Source organism: Gallinula chloropus, assembly GCF_964237585.1.
Source record: "Gallinula chloropus genome assembly, chromosome: 4".
NCBI lineage: Eukaryota > Metazoa > Chordata > Aves > Gruiformes > Rallidae > Gallinula > Gallinula chloropus.
The window spans coordinates 43,617,114-43,632,613 of record NC_140088.1 but is presented as its reverse complement, the minus strand read 5'-3'; the positions used below and the strand labels follow the sequence as shown (position 1 = coordinate 43,632,613).

The 15,500-nt window shown below is 46.6% G+C and overlaps 2 protein-coding genes across 2 annotated transcripts; both read left to right on the top strand.

Annotated features, from left to right (window-relative positions):
* Window positions 1-800: 800 nt before the first annotated feature.
* On the top strand, window positions 801-3,008 carry LOC311191138 (disintegrin and metalloproteinase domain-containing protein 20-like; the record flags this gene model as incomplete). Its single annotated transcript, XM_084263236.1, has 1 exon — window positions 801-3,008. The coding sequence occupies one exon, from the start codon at window positions 801-803 to the stop codon at window positions 3,006-3,008; it is 2,208 nt and encodes a 735-aa protein (XP_084119362.1).
* A 4,585-nt stretch (window positions 3,009-7,593) lies between these two features.
* Window positions 7,594-15,249, top strand: SYNJ2BP (synaptojanin 2 binding protein). The gene is made up of 4 exons (XM_084264037.1): window positions 7,594-7,976; window positions 11,774-11,910; window positions 13,340-13,435; window positions 14,646-15,249. Exons 1-4 carry the CDS (start codon window positions 7,910-7,912, stop codon window positions 14,784-14,786), a joined length of 441 nt encoding a protein of 146 aa, XP_084120163.1. The 5' UTR covers window positions 7,594-7,909; the 3' UTR covers window positions 14,787-15,249.
* The last annotated feature ends 251 nt before the right edge of the window (window positions 15,250-15,500 follow it).

Here is a 15,500-nt window from a genome sequence, read left to right as displayed (position 1 = left end):
AGAGGGTAGATTTAGATGAGCTACAAGGAATAAATTCTTTTCTGTGAGGGTGGTGAGGCAGTAGAACAGGTTGCCCAGAGCAGCTGTGGATGCACCATCCCTGGAAGGCCATGTTGGATGAGGCTTTGGGCAACCTGGTCCAATGGAAGGTGTCCCTGTCCATGGCAGAGAGTGGGAACTAGATTGTCTCTGAGGTCCCTTCCAGCCCAAACCATTCTATATTTTTTCCCAGCTGTACTGTAAGGTCAGTAATTTTTTTCAGATATTCTCTTCACTCCACTCAAAAATTATCCTTTTTAATAAAAATCACTTTTTCATTAAAGAGAACACAGCAAAAGCCATACTTTGAACTATTAAAACTGATTTTCTAACCAAATCATCTCTTTACTCAACAGAGACATCTGTAATGAGTGTGAAGCTGTGCTGGGGTCCCTCCTCGCTGTCTGCTCAGAAGGAGAAACACCTATTAATTTGAAAATTAAGGCTACAAAAAGCTGGGAATGTGCTTGTGGTAGGCTACTTTATTTGCTCCTCCCCACAAGAGTATCTGTACAGGGTAGGGAAGTCTTGAGGTGCTCTTGCAGCCCTCTGAGATGTGTCTCCAGGCAGCAGGACACTTTTTTCCTGGGGGGAAGGTGAAGGGAGGCTGTGATGCTGCTGCCACACCCCAACTGCGGCCCTCCCTGCCCAGTGGCGAGTGGCAGTTGGAGGCCTTGTGGCTGGAGGCCTCGGGGCGGTTCCCCAGGACAGGGCCTGTCCAGGTTCCATCCCCTCACAGAGCGGGGTCTGGGGCAGCACGGATGGGGCCACTGCTGGGGCTACTGGTGCTGCTGGGCCTGGCTGGGTGCCCTGAGGTCCCGGAGGACCTGTCTGGGGAGCTGCGTGTCACTGCCATGTGGGTGACAGTGCCACGGCAGTTGATGGCCCGGGCAGACACCAACCCCCAGGTTGTCTCCTACTGGCTGGAGGTGGAAGGGCAGCCGCGGGTGCTGCAGTTGCGGCCCAGGCGGGGCCTGGTCTCCCACCCCTTCACCTTGGTCACCTACAGCAAGAGCGGGGCTCGCTGGGAGGAGCACCCCTTCGTGCAGGACAACTGCTTCTACCAGGGTGAGGTGCAGGGGAGCCCCAGCTCTCTGGTGGCCCTTGGCACCTGCGGCAGGGGCCTCCATGGCGTGATCTGGGTGGAGGACCGCACCTATGAGATCGAGCCCATCCCCGATGATCCGGCCTTCCAGCACTTTCTCTACCGCATGGAGGAGGCCAACAGTCCCTTGGGTCCCACCTGCGGGGTCACCCCAGGAGAGCTGCAGCACCAGAAGGCTTTGCTGCCCTGGTTCAAGGCCTCCCAGGTGGAGGAGGAGGAGGAGCAGATGCTGAAGGACTGGTGGACACACATCAGGTATGTGAAGATAGTGGTGGTTGTGGACAACGTGCGGTTTGTGAAGTCGGGCAGGAACGAATCTGAAGTCTTGAGGCAAGTCTTAGAAATCATCAACATCGGTGATGCTCTGTATGAACAGCTTTCTCTTCGGTTGTTCCTTGTGGGGTTGGAGATCTGGACTAAAAGCAACCGTATAAACATTACTAATTCTATCGCCAAGACACTCGACGACTTTAACAAATGGCGGAAGTCAGACCTGTCCCCACGGATGCGCCACGATACCGCTCACTTATTTGCATTTCAGAGTTTTGGGATGAGCCTGGGCTTGGCATTTCTAGGGTCAGTGTGTAATAACCAGTGGTCATCAGCAGTGTCTTCCTTCACCAATAGGAAGTTGTCTTCATTTATTATCACTTTTGTCCATGAGCTGGGCCATACCCTCGGGATGCACCATGATCATCAGGGCTGTAAATGCAGACGGAAGAAATGTATTATGCACGAGAGAGATGTCGACACTGATGCGTTCAGTGACTGCAGCTACAAAGACTACTTCGACCTGCTTGGGCGCGGTGCTGCCTGCCTTCGTCAACCACCAGCACCGGGCACTTTCTACACTATGAAGCGTGAATACTGTGGGAATAAGATAGTAGAAAAGAGAGAGCAATGTGACTGTGGTTCAGAATCGAGCTGCAGCAAGGATCCTTGTTGTCACCCGAACTGTACGTTAACCCCAGGTTCAGCCTGTGCTTCTGGAAAATGCTGCAAGAGCTGTCAGGTCCTTCCAGCAGGAACACTCTGCAGATCAAGTACTGGCAACTGTGACCTGCCAGAGTATTGCAATGGCATTTCTCCTCAGTGCCCACCAGACGTACACATGCAGGATGGAACCCCTTGCAAAGATGGTGCTTATTGCTATAAAGGAAAATGTTCTTCCCATGATAAACAGTGCCAGCTTCTCTTTGGCAAACAAGCCAGAGCTGCTCCTTTAGATTGCTTCAAAGCAGTGAACACTCAAGGTGACCGGTTTGGGAATTGTGGTATTCGTAACAACATCCATTTTACAAAGTGCAGTGTTGAGAATGTTTTATGTGGTAGGATCCAGTGTGTAAACATTGCCAGACTGCCTGCCTTGCAGAACCACATGACACTAGTCCAAACCCCTGTTGGAAGTAAGAAGTGTTGGGGTCTCGACTATCACATAGGGATGCCAACAGCTGACGTGGGAGCTGTGGAAGATGGCACGCCATGTGGGAGTGATATGCTTTGCATCAACAGGACATGTACCAGCGTATTGCTGCTGAACTACGACTGTAACCCGTCCAAGTGTCATGGCAAAGGAGTGTGCAACAATCGTAAGAACTGTCACTGCATGTATGGCTGGGCTCCTCCCTACTGTGAACAGGAAGGATTTGGAGGTAGTTTTGACAGTGGACCCCCTTCAGCCAGGGGGATTCTTCAGAAAACCAAAATACGAGTAATACTACTTAGTTTTCTTCTCTGTATCCTTGCAGTAAACCTTGCCTTATGTTATGAATTGAGAACAGTAGGATGGTTTAGGAGGGAAGAAGGCCCACTTCCACAGAAGACAGAAGTTGATTTAAACACTGAAAACACCAGCAGTTTCTAAAGGAGAACACCTGCTGGTGAGCCCAATTCCACCACAAAGAAGAACAGCAAGCAGCAGCCTTGGATGCTGCTGGGGAAATCTCCCTTGAGTGGAGACTCATCAAAATACTTCAACACATTCTGAATAGTTCTAATCTCATGTGATACCATTAAATGCAAAGTAAGTGTTATCTCTGTTTATTTTAAGTTAATAAATGCAGGCACTAAGGCACACTGTTCTTTGCACCTTGAGCTCTTTAACTGAAGTAGTTAGGTAAACTGTAGGTATAGCTTTTGTGCTCCTTATCAACAGTTTACAAATGTAAGCTTCTTAAAACAGGTGTAAATTATTTGCTCCCGTTTACTCCTCCATCTAATGTTTTCTCCAATTCAGCAGGAGAGATGCTTGTGAATGTCTTGCTTCTGTCATTCATTAATAACCAAAGAGGAGAAAATCACTTTTCTGGTCTCCCTTTAATTCACATCTGTGGCACACAAGTAGGCACGAAAGGGGTATTGCTGTGGGCTGTCCGTGGCATAAGCTTGTCCAACTCTTTCCAGGGAGTAGCCCTTTGGGTGGGAGGTAGATAGTGGGGAAGAGGGTCTTTGTTTTGTGAGACAAAGTATTACCCAGGTCACACCAGCATGCATTGCATCTCTGAACTATCAGATACACATTAGGAGTGTAGTGACACCAAACCTGACATTTCACAAGAACAAAGTGTCTTTTCTGTTTCTGAAAACTTTCCGATGCTTTGGCTGCTGGGCTCTTTTGAGAAGTGCTCTGTATTTTGTTGTGGCTAAGAAGAGCTGTCTGTGAGGCTGCACAAGTTAATTGGATTCCTAGAATACTTGGAAGTAGCCTGTGAGTCTCCCTCAAGCAGAACTCCTGCAATATGGGATAGATGTTTTATCTGTCTCGGGGGAGATGGGGTGGGGTTTCTCTTGGTTTACTATGTGATTGCTTCTTAAACTATGACTGAATGTGTGCAGCTCTATGGAAGGCTGTGCAGAAGCATTGTATCTTTCATTTCTTAGCAGAAGATAAAATGTATGTGACTGATGGATAAAGCACAAGGGATGTGGAAATACCAACCAATACCTTTTAGTTTTATTATATGTATTACAGCAGTGACTTGATCAGCTTAAAGAGGTATCTGTTGTCTGGATTTACAGTGAAAACTTCATTTTAAAGAACTGGTGTTTCTGGATTAAGGGCTAGAATGTACTTGCCTCTACCAAAAAATTTGGAAAGCAAACATTCTATTAAGGTAGGAGAATCTTTTGCAACATTTGCTAAGGAAGATGTCTGTGACTGCAAAGGATGATGGTAAACTCTGCCTGCCTCCCAAGTATATTTGTGATGTTAGAATACATATTTCTTGTGCTTTTTTTTTAAATAGTTGTGTTCTGCATCCAAAAAGGACAAGTTTCATTATGATTGAGTGTGAAATACAAGAGATGGGATTCACAGTTCTTCATGGCATTTTCTAAAGCAAAGGGATCCTTAAATTGTTACTTGAAGGTGTTAGCTTCAGTGGTCTTTGACTTGTTATCTTGGTACAACATTGATGGTTTTCAAAGAAAACTTAATCCTGTGTTTATGTCAAAAGACAATATTCCTTTATAACCAGAGTCTTTGGGTGGTGGTGGATTTTTTGCTCAGAGAAATAACAATCTTAATTTAGGTGTGAGAAAGGGCATGTGACAAATAAAGGGGATGTGGATTGGGTGCAAGTTGGAGATAAAAAGTAACACAAGCAGTACATCCAGCCCTTCCCAACTAGCTATGCACAACTTTTAAGTATGGCAGACTTGTTTATTTTGCTTTGTAAAGACATCAGTGGCTGAAATCTCAGTGTGCTGACTTGATGGCCTGCTCTTGTTGATTGAGAGTATACCATAAATTGCTGAGTATAGATCTATGCTGAGACCAGAGAAGCAGTTAGAGTGGAGTGTGTTCTTGCTAAACTCCTGCGTGGGGATGCTCAACAGGCTCCATCAGCCTAGTTTGGGGAGGTCAAATGGGGGAAACCCATTCCCCACAGACTGGTTTCCAGAACACTCCACAACTTTATGATGATCTATGCTGGATCCTTGGGTGGTGATAGCTTCTTATTTTTACTCTTTTTCTCTCTTTTTGAATCTCTCCCTCAACTCCTAACCTCTTTCCTGGCACATAACAGTAACAGAGTTTTTGGGTTTTGCTAAATTCCACTAACTGTAATTGGTTGCTCTGAGAATATAGTGTGGTGTGGCTTTGTTTGCAAGCTTTATAGTCAGACTCACTTTTAAGTGAAGTTCTGTTTGGTTTGGACCTCTGGGTAACTGTTGTTACTCCTGAGCACCACGCAGAGGATTATAGAAGCTCATCTCACCGGTGTGGTTGTTACAAGGGATTAGGTAAGAGAGGGTTAACCTGGCCCCTGGGGTTACCTCCACACATATCCATCTGCTGGGATGGGACAGACAGGTCTGAGAGGAGGGCTGGACTCCTCTCTGAGAAGGGGTTTAGAAAGCAAGGGGGTCCAGTCTGAACCTCCCTGATTTGCCCACCTGGTGGGACATGATAATGAGCAAGAAAAACATGCATCCCAACAAACCTTGTATGTATTTTATAAAATGTGTGAGCTCCCTTGCTAAAGTTTTCTCATTGAAAATATTGTTGGTTCTGATTTCACCAGTGCAACAAATAGTTTTGGTGGTCTGTTAGAAATGTCCCACTACTCTGCTGTGGTGTGAAGGCACAAATATTAAGCTCAGTCCTAACCCTTCTAGTGTCCCCTCCCCCTCCCCCTTTTTTTACCTCCTTCTAGTTTTACTTGATTTTTTAAATGTTTCAATGGATGTGATCACTTAACTAATACAGAAGTCACCTGAACATGGAAGAGGCAGCCTGCAAATACTGCTGTACCATCTCCCAAGAGATGTTCATCAGTTTAGTATATGTAATGGTACTAGAGGAAGTGTCTGACTCTGAAGACCCATGCCAAGCCTATGCCAGAGCAGCAAGGTATTAAGTCTTACATAGCCGTTATCATGTGGTAGGTCAGTAGTGGTGGGTGAAGCCTGGAGCTGCTTAGGAGGACATAAAAATGATTTACCTATGTTCACTGTTTGAAGTATCTTCCTGGCTAAACCAGACTTGTAAAATTACCTCAGATCAAGATAAAATTGTTTTTGTTCCATGCTCAGACTGTCATCTCTAAAATACATGAAAATTGCTTCTAAGGAACAGTCTGTACCCTCAGGGACTGTGCCATGTATGGTATTGGTAGCACCTGAATTCGGAGAAAACAATAGTGGATTGCTACCATACAAGTTTGCTTTTCTGAGTTTTTAACTGCTGGCAAAAAATAAGTACAGATCATCCAGTACAATGTAACTGCAGAAACTGGACAGAAACAGGTGTGAAAATGCATGCCAGTCTTCATAGTTTAACAAGTCCTCCTGTGACAGACAAGCCATGGATTTGCTCATCATCACAGGTGTACTGGAGGGCTTGAATGCCTGTCTCCTCTGGGGCAGGTTTTTCTAACACTCAGCTGAGTGCTAAGCATTAATGTTGTAGTGTTAAGGATTGGGACATGCTCTTACTCTAACCCTGAGATCCACCACCCAGACTGGCTATCCCTATTAAATTCAGGAATACGGAAGCGTAGACAATCTTGGAACAGTTGAAAATATTTGTCATCCATGCTGCAATACAGAATAAATAAATCAGTAGTGTGACACTGAAGACCAGAGCATCTGGTCTTTGTTTTCTTCAGGAAAGTTCCCGCAGTGTGTAGACATGGGTGTCCCAGTAGCACCAAGCAGTTGTGTGATTAAATTGCACTGGCCCATGTTCATTGTTCCCTGTTGGCATTATCTGTATTGCCACGCTTCTAGCATGTACTGACACAGATAAGGATAAAGTTTAATAAGGAAATAAAAAGGCATAAATTTTGCCTTGCTGTCTTTTCCCCAATAATTTCTTTGTTCAAGAACTCCCTGAAGCACACAACTCCTAGATTCAGGTGGCTTCTCTGTTAGACAGAAAGTTAGACTACTTTGCCTTTTATTGCTGTTCTGCAGAGTTTTGAGGAAAGTGAACACTCTGGGTGACACAGTTCTTCCCAGCAGCAGTGGTCAGCACAGCAGGTCCAGGTGCTGTCTGTGGTTCAGAATTAGGCAGTAACTGGCTTACTATAGACCAACGCTACCTCTGTATTGCACTGCAGGGTAAGTAAGCATTGGTATGGATGCTCTCTGTGCTACCTAGCTGCACTGGGGATTTGCTTTTGCCCATCACCAGTCGGCCTGTCAAAGTTCAGCCCATCATCTCCAGTTAAAAGGTCTGGGAGCAGGTCACACGTCTCTCCATTTGTCTGCTACACCTGTCCTAGCAAAACATCACCTTCTCCTTAACCTGGAACCCACCTCAACCGAGGGGAGCAGAGCGGAGCTAAGCAACAATGCTGTGCAGGGACGGGGGAAAGCGGCGGCGGGCAGCTGCCCTGGCAGGCAGGAGGGTTCCCCGGGGACCAGTCCTCTGCCGACCCTGTGGTGCGAGCCCATCGCGGGGGGGCAGGAGAGAGAAGCGCCGTTCCGCAGGCCGCCTCAGCTCCCGGGCCCGCACGCCGACGGACATGCCGCTCTCCGGCCGTGTGCTGGCGCGGTGGCCCCCGGGCCGGCTGTGAGGCCCGGGTCCCGCGGGCATAGGCTGCTGCCGGGCCCCGGCGCTTCTTCCCGGGAGTGGCCTCGCCCGCCGCCCCCAGGCCCGCGTCCCTGCGGCGCGCCGTGGGCGCCGTTCCTAGGCGGCGCGGCACGACCGGTAGCGGACTACAACTCCCAGCGCTCCGCGGCGCGGCCCTCCGGCGGCGGCGGCCGAGGAAACGACGGCGGCTGCTCCGCGATCCGACTTCACCCTCAGGCCGCAGCATGAACGGCAGCGTGGCGGGCGGCGGCTTCTCCGAGGAGGTCATCAGGCTCACCCGCAAGCCCTCAGGTAAGGCGCGGGCGGCCGCCCCTCACCGGGCCCTCGCCGCCTCTTGGGCTGCGCTGAGGCCCGCGCAGCGCCCGGTGGGGCGGGGAGGCCGGAACGGGAGCGGGGGGATGTCCCGGCGGCGAGGCCGGTGCCCGCTCCTGGGCACTGGTGCTTCCAGTGCGGCTCTGAGGCTCCCGGCTCCGCGGTGTGCCCGGGCCGATGCGCTGCCGCGGGGAAGGACCGCGACCCGCGTGAGGGAGAGCTAGCGGGGCCGGGCTGAGCCGTCAGTGGGCGCGGCGGCCAGGCGCCCCGGCTGCGCTGGGTGTCTCAGCTGAAACAACCCGAATCTGGCTTTCCCAGGAGCTGCTATCCCCGGCGCAGCGTCTCCTGCTTTCAAGTGAGGTGGCAGGTGCTCGGCGCACAGCGGCGTTGGGCACCCCAAATTAGGGGGAAGTTCGAAAAACTGCCAGTGAGAGCTGCCGCCCTATACTGGCAGCTTCACCTTTGGGGCAGCTTTAGAGTGACGAGTGAGGGGCGCTGGCTGGAGCGGGAAGGGAACATGGCAGGGTGGGGCACGTGTTTGGGTTTGCGTTTCCTGTGGCAGCAGGGAGTGCGCTCCTGGGTACCTCCAGACACCTGTCCCCCTCATGTTTTTATAGCATTTGTGATGCTATTCAAATTGTACTTTCTGAAGTGTGGCAAGTTAGCACCAAACGTATGGCTCTGGAGAAAAGCCCTGGCTCCAAAGAGCTGCAGGTTGTAGGGAAGCTTTGGAGCTGGAGCTGTACTTTGGTGTATGAGGCCTTCTCTGTAATTAAGACAAGCATGGAAGAAAACGTGGCAGCCCTTCTGTCCACACAACTGGGTGCGGCTGCTGTTTGGCCTTGGCTCCACGAGCTCCCCAGGGATCCTCAGCACCTTCCTCATTGATTTGTGCCGTTTTCCTTTCACTGGGATGAAGGTAGTTCCTGTGCAGGGCAGGGGTTGGTCCTGGCCACAGATCACAACCCAAAGGGTGACCCCAGCACTCTGCCTCCCCTGCTCGCTGGAGCAGCCACTGCTCTGAAGGCTGTGTAGTCCTGCCTGCCCAACCATGAGCTCAAGTTAACGAAGCCATGCTTGGCAGTAAAAATTTCTTTGCTCAATGAAGCTGGTTCTGATAAGAAAGCTGTTCCCATACATTTAGTAACCTAGAATTTTGAGGGAGGTAGGAGGGGCTTTTGAAAGGCAGGGTTGAGAGGTCTTGAACGTGGCCATGGCGATTTAAGGCTGATTATCACTTGTCCTGTCATTAAGATGGGCTGTGTATTTTTAGAGTTAGGTTTCTAACTGTGTCGCTTGATTGGAAGGTTCTGCCTCCCCTTACTACCTTGATGCATTTACCATGTGAATTATTAATTTCTGTGGAAGGAATAAAATGCCTTTATCTGTAAAGCACTGCATAATCCTGTAATCTCGCTAATCAGAGTTTTGACTGCAACTTTTTAAAATAAGTCTGATGGTAAACACCTCTGGCAGAAGGTTGCTGAGGAGGTGACCATATTTACAGTCCCAAAACAGCCTGTGTATGTCTGACAAATTTCCCTCTGAAGCACTGCACTGAAATTTGGCAGGAAAAATCTTGCTTTATGGAAAACTAAATAACTTTGTTGGCTCAATTTGTGATATTATTCAATCTCTCTTTTACTAATCCTAATTACTAAAAAATCAGGTGTGATTTTTTTTTTAAAGGATATTTTTTAAGTTTCAGGAGTTAAATTGAGGCACAGGGAGGTCTGCAGCCTCAGGAAAGGTCAGACATTTACCCCAGAGCCTGTTTTTAAGGCTCTGACATTCCACGTCTGGTCCGTTGTAGACAAGGCATTTAGTGCCACGTGCTCTCCTCTTCCTCTTGCTCCTTTTCTAAACCTGGCTATGCCATTTCCCTTTCTAAGGCTGCGTGAACTGGAAGGGACGAATAGCAGAGATCTCAAGGAATGACAGGGAAGATATTTTTAGCACGAATGGAAGTTTAAGTGCTGGAAAGACCCGGTGAAACACCCTGTGAAAACTTGGTCCAGCGTGAACTGTTGACTCTTTTTATCACAAAGATCTGCTCCTATCTTCTATTTCCTCAGCTGATGAAAGCTGTGACTTTTGATTATTTCTCCAATCATGTGTGAAAACTTCCAAAATTTATGCTTCTTAAATGTCTTTATTTGAGGGGGTTTTATATACGTGAGAATCAGTGATTTCTGTAACACTGAAGACTTACAGTTTCTGGAGTATCGATTCCCCCTGTCCCAAGGTTATTGGCTTCATGGCAAATAATTTTTAGGTTTGTGGATTTTATTATTTTTTTAATTCCTATCAAAGGTGGTGTTATTGTGCACAACTGTTCCTTCTTGGGATAGATGTTAGTCTAACCAAAATATATTTCTTCAGTGTGCTTCCATTTTCTTCCTCGTTTGTCTGAAGCTGCCAGGAAGGGGAGAGGGTAAAAAAGGTGTGGCAAGATTGCTGTTAATATTTCTTTACTTCCCAGCTGTAGATGCACATTTAAAAATAGCATGACTCATCTTGTACATCCTTTGATCTGCTGTGACTGATTTACAATGCTGCTTCCCAGCAGGCACAAGGTGGTTTTGCTTTCATTTGCAACTCTCCCTCTCAAAGGTTCTAGTCCCAGCTTTGAGAGAAAGTAAGAGTAAATAAATTGGCCTTGCTGAACATGGGGAGAATTTGCTGTTCTTGACGATAGGTTTTGGGGTTTTTTTTCCTCCCTTTATTTTGATTGTAATTTGATTTTTTTTTTTTTTTCCTTGACCTTTCTTTTTCATTGCGAGCCTCTTAGGGAATCTTTCCCATCTCTTGTCATGTAACATTGACAGAATAACTTCACTGCATATGCAGCTAGGAATGTGCTCTTGTAGCCTGTGGTTTTTCAGATTTTGAATTCAATTTGGTTTGCATTTTGATGAAAAAAAAAAAAGTCTCTAATCTTTAATTGCACCTTAATCCAGCAGCTGGTTCCAGCTAGAGGTCTGTAATCGAGGCAAACTTTAAAGAACAATATGCACTGCACCAAAAATGTGAAACAGACATCAGTTCTGTTTAATGTATTGTTTTCATTTTGCTTTAAATCTGAGAAGTTTCTTTCCTGTCATGTTTAGAATCCCTGAAACAGAACAAAAGTTATTACATACAGTTTGAAGTAGCTGCATCTAAACTAATCTTGTTCTTGGAGGTGAAGGATGCCAGTTCTAGCTCCTGAGATGGGGAAAAGGAGCTTTCTGAGCTCAGGGTGTCCTCAAGCTGGTAACACAGCTCTGCTTGCCTGTTTTCTCATCTGTAGACAAGGTCTAATGCTCCTTGCTTTTCCTAACTCTGTTTGCCAGCTCATGAAGTGCTTGTCAGGCATGATTTCTTGTTGCTGGAAGGTAATGATTTACTATAGCCTCCTGTGAAATGCAGAATGCTTTGCTTTCCTTTCCTTTCACGCTGTGCTGAGGAGGCATATTCCTGCTGAGAGTTGGATCAAACGATCAATCCCTCTTGCTTTCCCCAACATCCACCTGAAAATAGCGCACGGATGCTTTATGGAATGAAGCAGCAGGGCCCTCAGGCAGTCAGGTCTCTCCTCTACTTTCATGACCAGTTTCATGAGAATAACCTTTGTAGGCACAGATGATTGGAAAGGACGATGTACTCTGGTGTGTTGTGAGCTTTAGTATGGTGGAGGAAACAGGACAACGAGGGAAGGTACAGTCCCCATCAACAAAAAGCATGTCTGAAGCTTTGAGCTTTCTCTCATGAGCTTTCTCTTTGGCTTACCTTAGGGCTGGGCTTCAACATTGTTGGTGGGACAGATCAGCAGTATGTTTCCAATGACAGCAGCATCTTTGTCAGCCGGATCAAAAAGGATGGGGCAGCTTACCTTGATGGCCGGTTACAAGAAGGAGATAAAATTTTAGCGGTAAGCCTGTTCTTCTGTCGCCCTGGGTCTTCTTGAAGTGCTGTGATGAGCGATACGATATGAAGTACAGATTTGCCACCCCAGTGCGTCCAGAGGAAAGCTGTGATGTATGCAATTAGGTAATGCTGAGCGAATGCATGGAGGAACCATCTTGGGGGTCTCGGAAAGAGCTTTGAGCACTAGGGAGATGGGTGCCTCTACAATGGGCCCATCTCTTCTGCCTTCTTGATTGGTCTCAGAAGGTCTCCTTGGTGCTGTGTTTGTATTTCCTCCGTGACTTGACCTTCAGACCATCTCTTGCTCGCAATTGATTATCATTTACACATGTGTGAATAAAGGTCTTTCACCTCTCAAGTCCATCAGACTTCCTCTTGCTCACAAAGAATCATCATTCACGGGTTGGACCTGATGATCTCTTGAGGTCCCTTCCAACCCCTATGATTCTGTGATCATTTACACATGTGTAAATACAGGTCTTCCACCCCTGAATTTCAGTTTTTTGACTGATAGTCCACGATTACTGATCTTTTTACTCAGGGAGATTTCTAGGCTATTTCTAGGCCACAGAACTGTTCACTTCAGCTCATGAGGAAACATAGAGTCTGCTTGTCCTTGGAGAAAAATGTTCTAAAGTGACCGAGGTTCAGTCCTACTGGTTCTTCAGACAGCTGGCAATCATACAAGACAACATGCCTTACAAAGTGATGAGTGAAGAAGTGTGATGTGTAGTCTTTTAATACTCCTTAATTTTATTATAATCTTGCTTGTTATGTTCCACATGTAATCTTTCGAGCCTCTACAGAGTGCCTTGCGCTAGTTTGAGCCTGATACTGATCCAGAAAATAATAATAGGATAATATTGTCCATTTAACTTATCTTTTCTTGACAGTTTAATATTTGCTTACTTGTATTAGTGGAGTCTAAGTATCAAGAGAAAGGAGGCACTGGATGTGACCCGAGGGGATACAGTTAGGGGTAATGGAGATGAAAAAGACAAATCAGGATGAATATCATGTTAGTGAATGAAATCAAGGAGGTTATCATAGAATCATAGACTGGTCTGGGTTGGAAGAGACCCCAAGGATCACAGAGTTCCAGAATTGCACCTTTGTTTTGTTTTCAGTAAAGCAACAGCATAAAAAGTTTCAGTTGACCTCCATCTTCTTGTATTCTGATTTTGCTTCTAGGTAGTTACTCCAGAACCTCCAGGTTTCGGCTTGGAGTTTATTGTATCACTCACCATATAAAAGTACATCTATAATATGAATAGAAGAATATGGATTTTGTTGGTTATAATATCATGCCCCAAATGCAGAATTTTTTGAAAGAAGATGACTTTTACCTCCTGTCCTTCCTATATAAGCCTGCATCATTAAAAATTTGCTTTTTCCCCTTTAGCAACTGGTTCTCCTCTTTGGTTTTTTGCTAGGTCAATGGCAAAGACTTGAAGGATTTACGGCACAAGGATGCTGTGGAGCTGTTCAGGAATGCAGGCTATGATGTATCTCTGAAAATCCAGCGCAGGGTATGTTTTGCCTGTTTCTTAGGGTTGTTTCTGGCTCATTTTAGACTGGCTTCCATGATTGATATCATAGACTGGTCTGGGTTGGAAGGGACCCCAAGGATCACAGAGTTCCAACCCCCCTGCCACAGGCAGGGCCACCAACCTCCAGGCCTGGATCTACACAGGGTTGCCCAGGGCCCCATCCAACCCGGCCTTGAACACCTCCAGGGATGGGGCATCCACCACCACTCTGGGCAGCCTGTTCCAGCCCCTCACCACTCTCTCTGTAAAGAACTTCTCCCTAATACCTAATTTAAACCTTCCTTCCTTCAGCTTTAATCCCCCATATAAAGGTTTTGGTTGAACTGTGGCCTTCTCTAGTTGGCTGTGCCTATAATCATCTGTGCATTATTTGTCTGTGACATTATTGGTGAAGAGGGGAATTCAGAGAAGTCCCCAGGTCTTTGTTTTGCTGGAATATGGTGTGTTTTCTCACAGGTCTCCTTTCTCAGGGGCAAAGGTTTGTGAAGATAGGATCTGAGGTTCTCCAGCTCTGCTTCAGAGGCCAAAATCGTACTGGAGACAAAACTCCTCTGTTGTTTCAGAGGTCATCACTCATGTTAGCGTTGAAATGTGTGTGCAGCTCTCCACAAAGTAATGAACAAATGTGGGCTGCTATAATTTAAATATAGTCCCACCCCTTTTGATAGAGAAATCCTTAATTCATTGTTATGGTCTGAACATCCCTGGCTGCCATTGGAGGTTAACAAAGGAAATACTGATCAGCCTGAAACATGATGGTGGGTTGAGGCCCCTTTTCTACTCTCTTAGTAGAAGAGTAAATTTCTTGGACCAGTCTACAGGGCAGGTAAGAAAACCAGAGAGAATTAGTGATGCCTCTTTAGCTGCTACAGACCCCAGGAGATGATGTGGTGGGTAGTACATCCCACTACAGGTATGACTGTGTGTGAGACATGCCCTGCTCCAGCTGTTAGAGTCCTCCTTTACAAAGTGACAGAGAAACATGAGGGTGCCTAGTAGTGCTGGATACCCTGCAGCAGAGCTCAGATGATCCAAAGCTGTTCTAACCCTCCCATGTGGAGTGTGTGGGTACCTGGGGAATCTGTCTTGCACATCCTTACAGAACCGCCTGGTCCTGACACACAAGCGAGTGCTCTCCTGTGATGGGATCTGACACAAATGACTTCTTTTCTTCTTTTCTTCCTTGTAGTTGCAGCCACAGAATGGCCCTGTAGGCCATCGAGGCGATGGAGAATCAGGTGGGCTTCCTCTAGCAGCCATGCTTGTGCCAGGCCTGGCGCTCGCCGTGGCAGCGGTCTGCATCTGGCTGAGGTATCGGCAGCGGATGTGAAGAGCTCGTGTGTCGGATGTCACTGCCTGTTTCACACAGCTATGATGTAATTCAGAGATAGAGAATCAATGCTCTTATCACAAACTGATGTCAAAAAGGATCATTGCCTATCGTAAAGCTGCTGCTGATGTTCTTTACATATTGATTTTGTTGCAAGATGAATAGAAGCAGAGAGGAAAAGGGGAAGGGAGATGACTGTTCATGTATAGAGTAGGATAGCTGTGGGGTTTTTTTGTTAATCTGAGGAGGTTTTTCCATCCCCCTCTATTTTGCACCATGAACTTTGAAACACACTGAACTATTCCTTGTTTTAAGATGTGGCTTTTGGTTAAAGAGAACGGGGGTTATAGTGGGTTTAAATCAAAAACATTCACTAGAGGCTTTGCCTTGTTTCCACTGAATTTTTCTTGAAACTAATGATCCCTGTCTGAACCATGAATAAAGAGAAGTAACACAGAGGGTATATTATTTTTTCCGTTGAATTTGTGTTGGTTGTTGCTAAATAAATGCCTTAAGAAAAATGTATAAAATCTAATCTGTGGTTTTACAGGTAAAATCATCAGTCTAGCTGCTGATTTAACACAGTATTGGTGAAGTATTCTACCAGTTCTGGAAAGACAGAAGATAACCTGCTGCTAGAAATGACCAAGAGTGACTCTTTATTCTTGGGTCAGAGTTGTAAGAGAAAGCTTCCCACAAAATGCTAGTGTGCTG

Coding starts and splice junctions, on each gene's coding strand:
- SYNJ2BP (XM_084264037.1), top strand. CDS start 7,910: ATGAACGGCAGCGTGGCGGGCGGCGGCTTCTCCGAGGAGGTCATCAGG. Junction 7,977..11,773: donor GCTCACCCGCAAGCCCTCAG/GTAAGGCGCGGG, acceptor GGCTTACCTTAG/GGCTGGGCTTCAACATTGTT. Junction 11,911..13,339: donor AAGGAGATAAAATTTTAGCG/GTAAGCCTGTTC, acceptor GTTTTTTGCTAG/GTCAATGGCAAAGACTTGAA.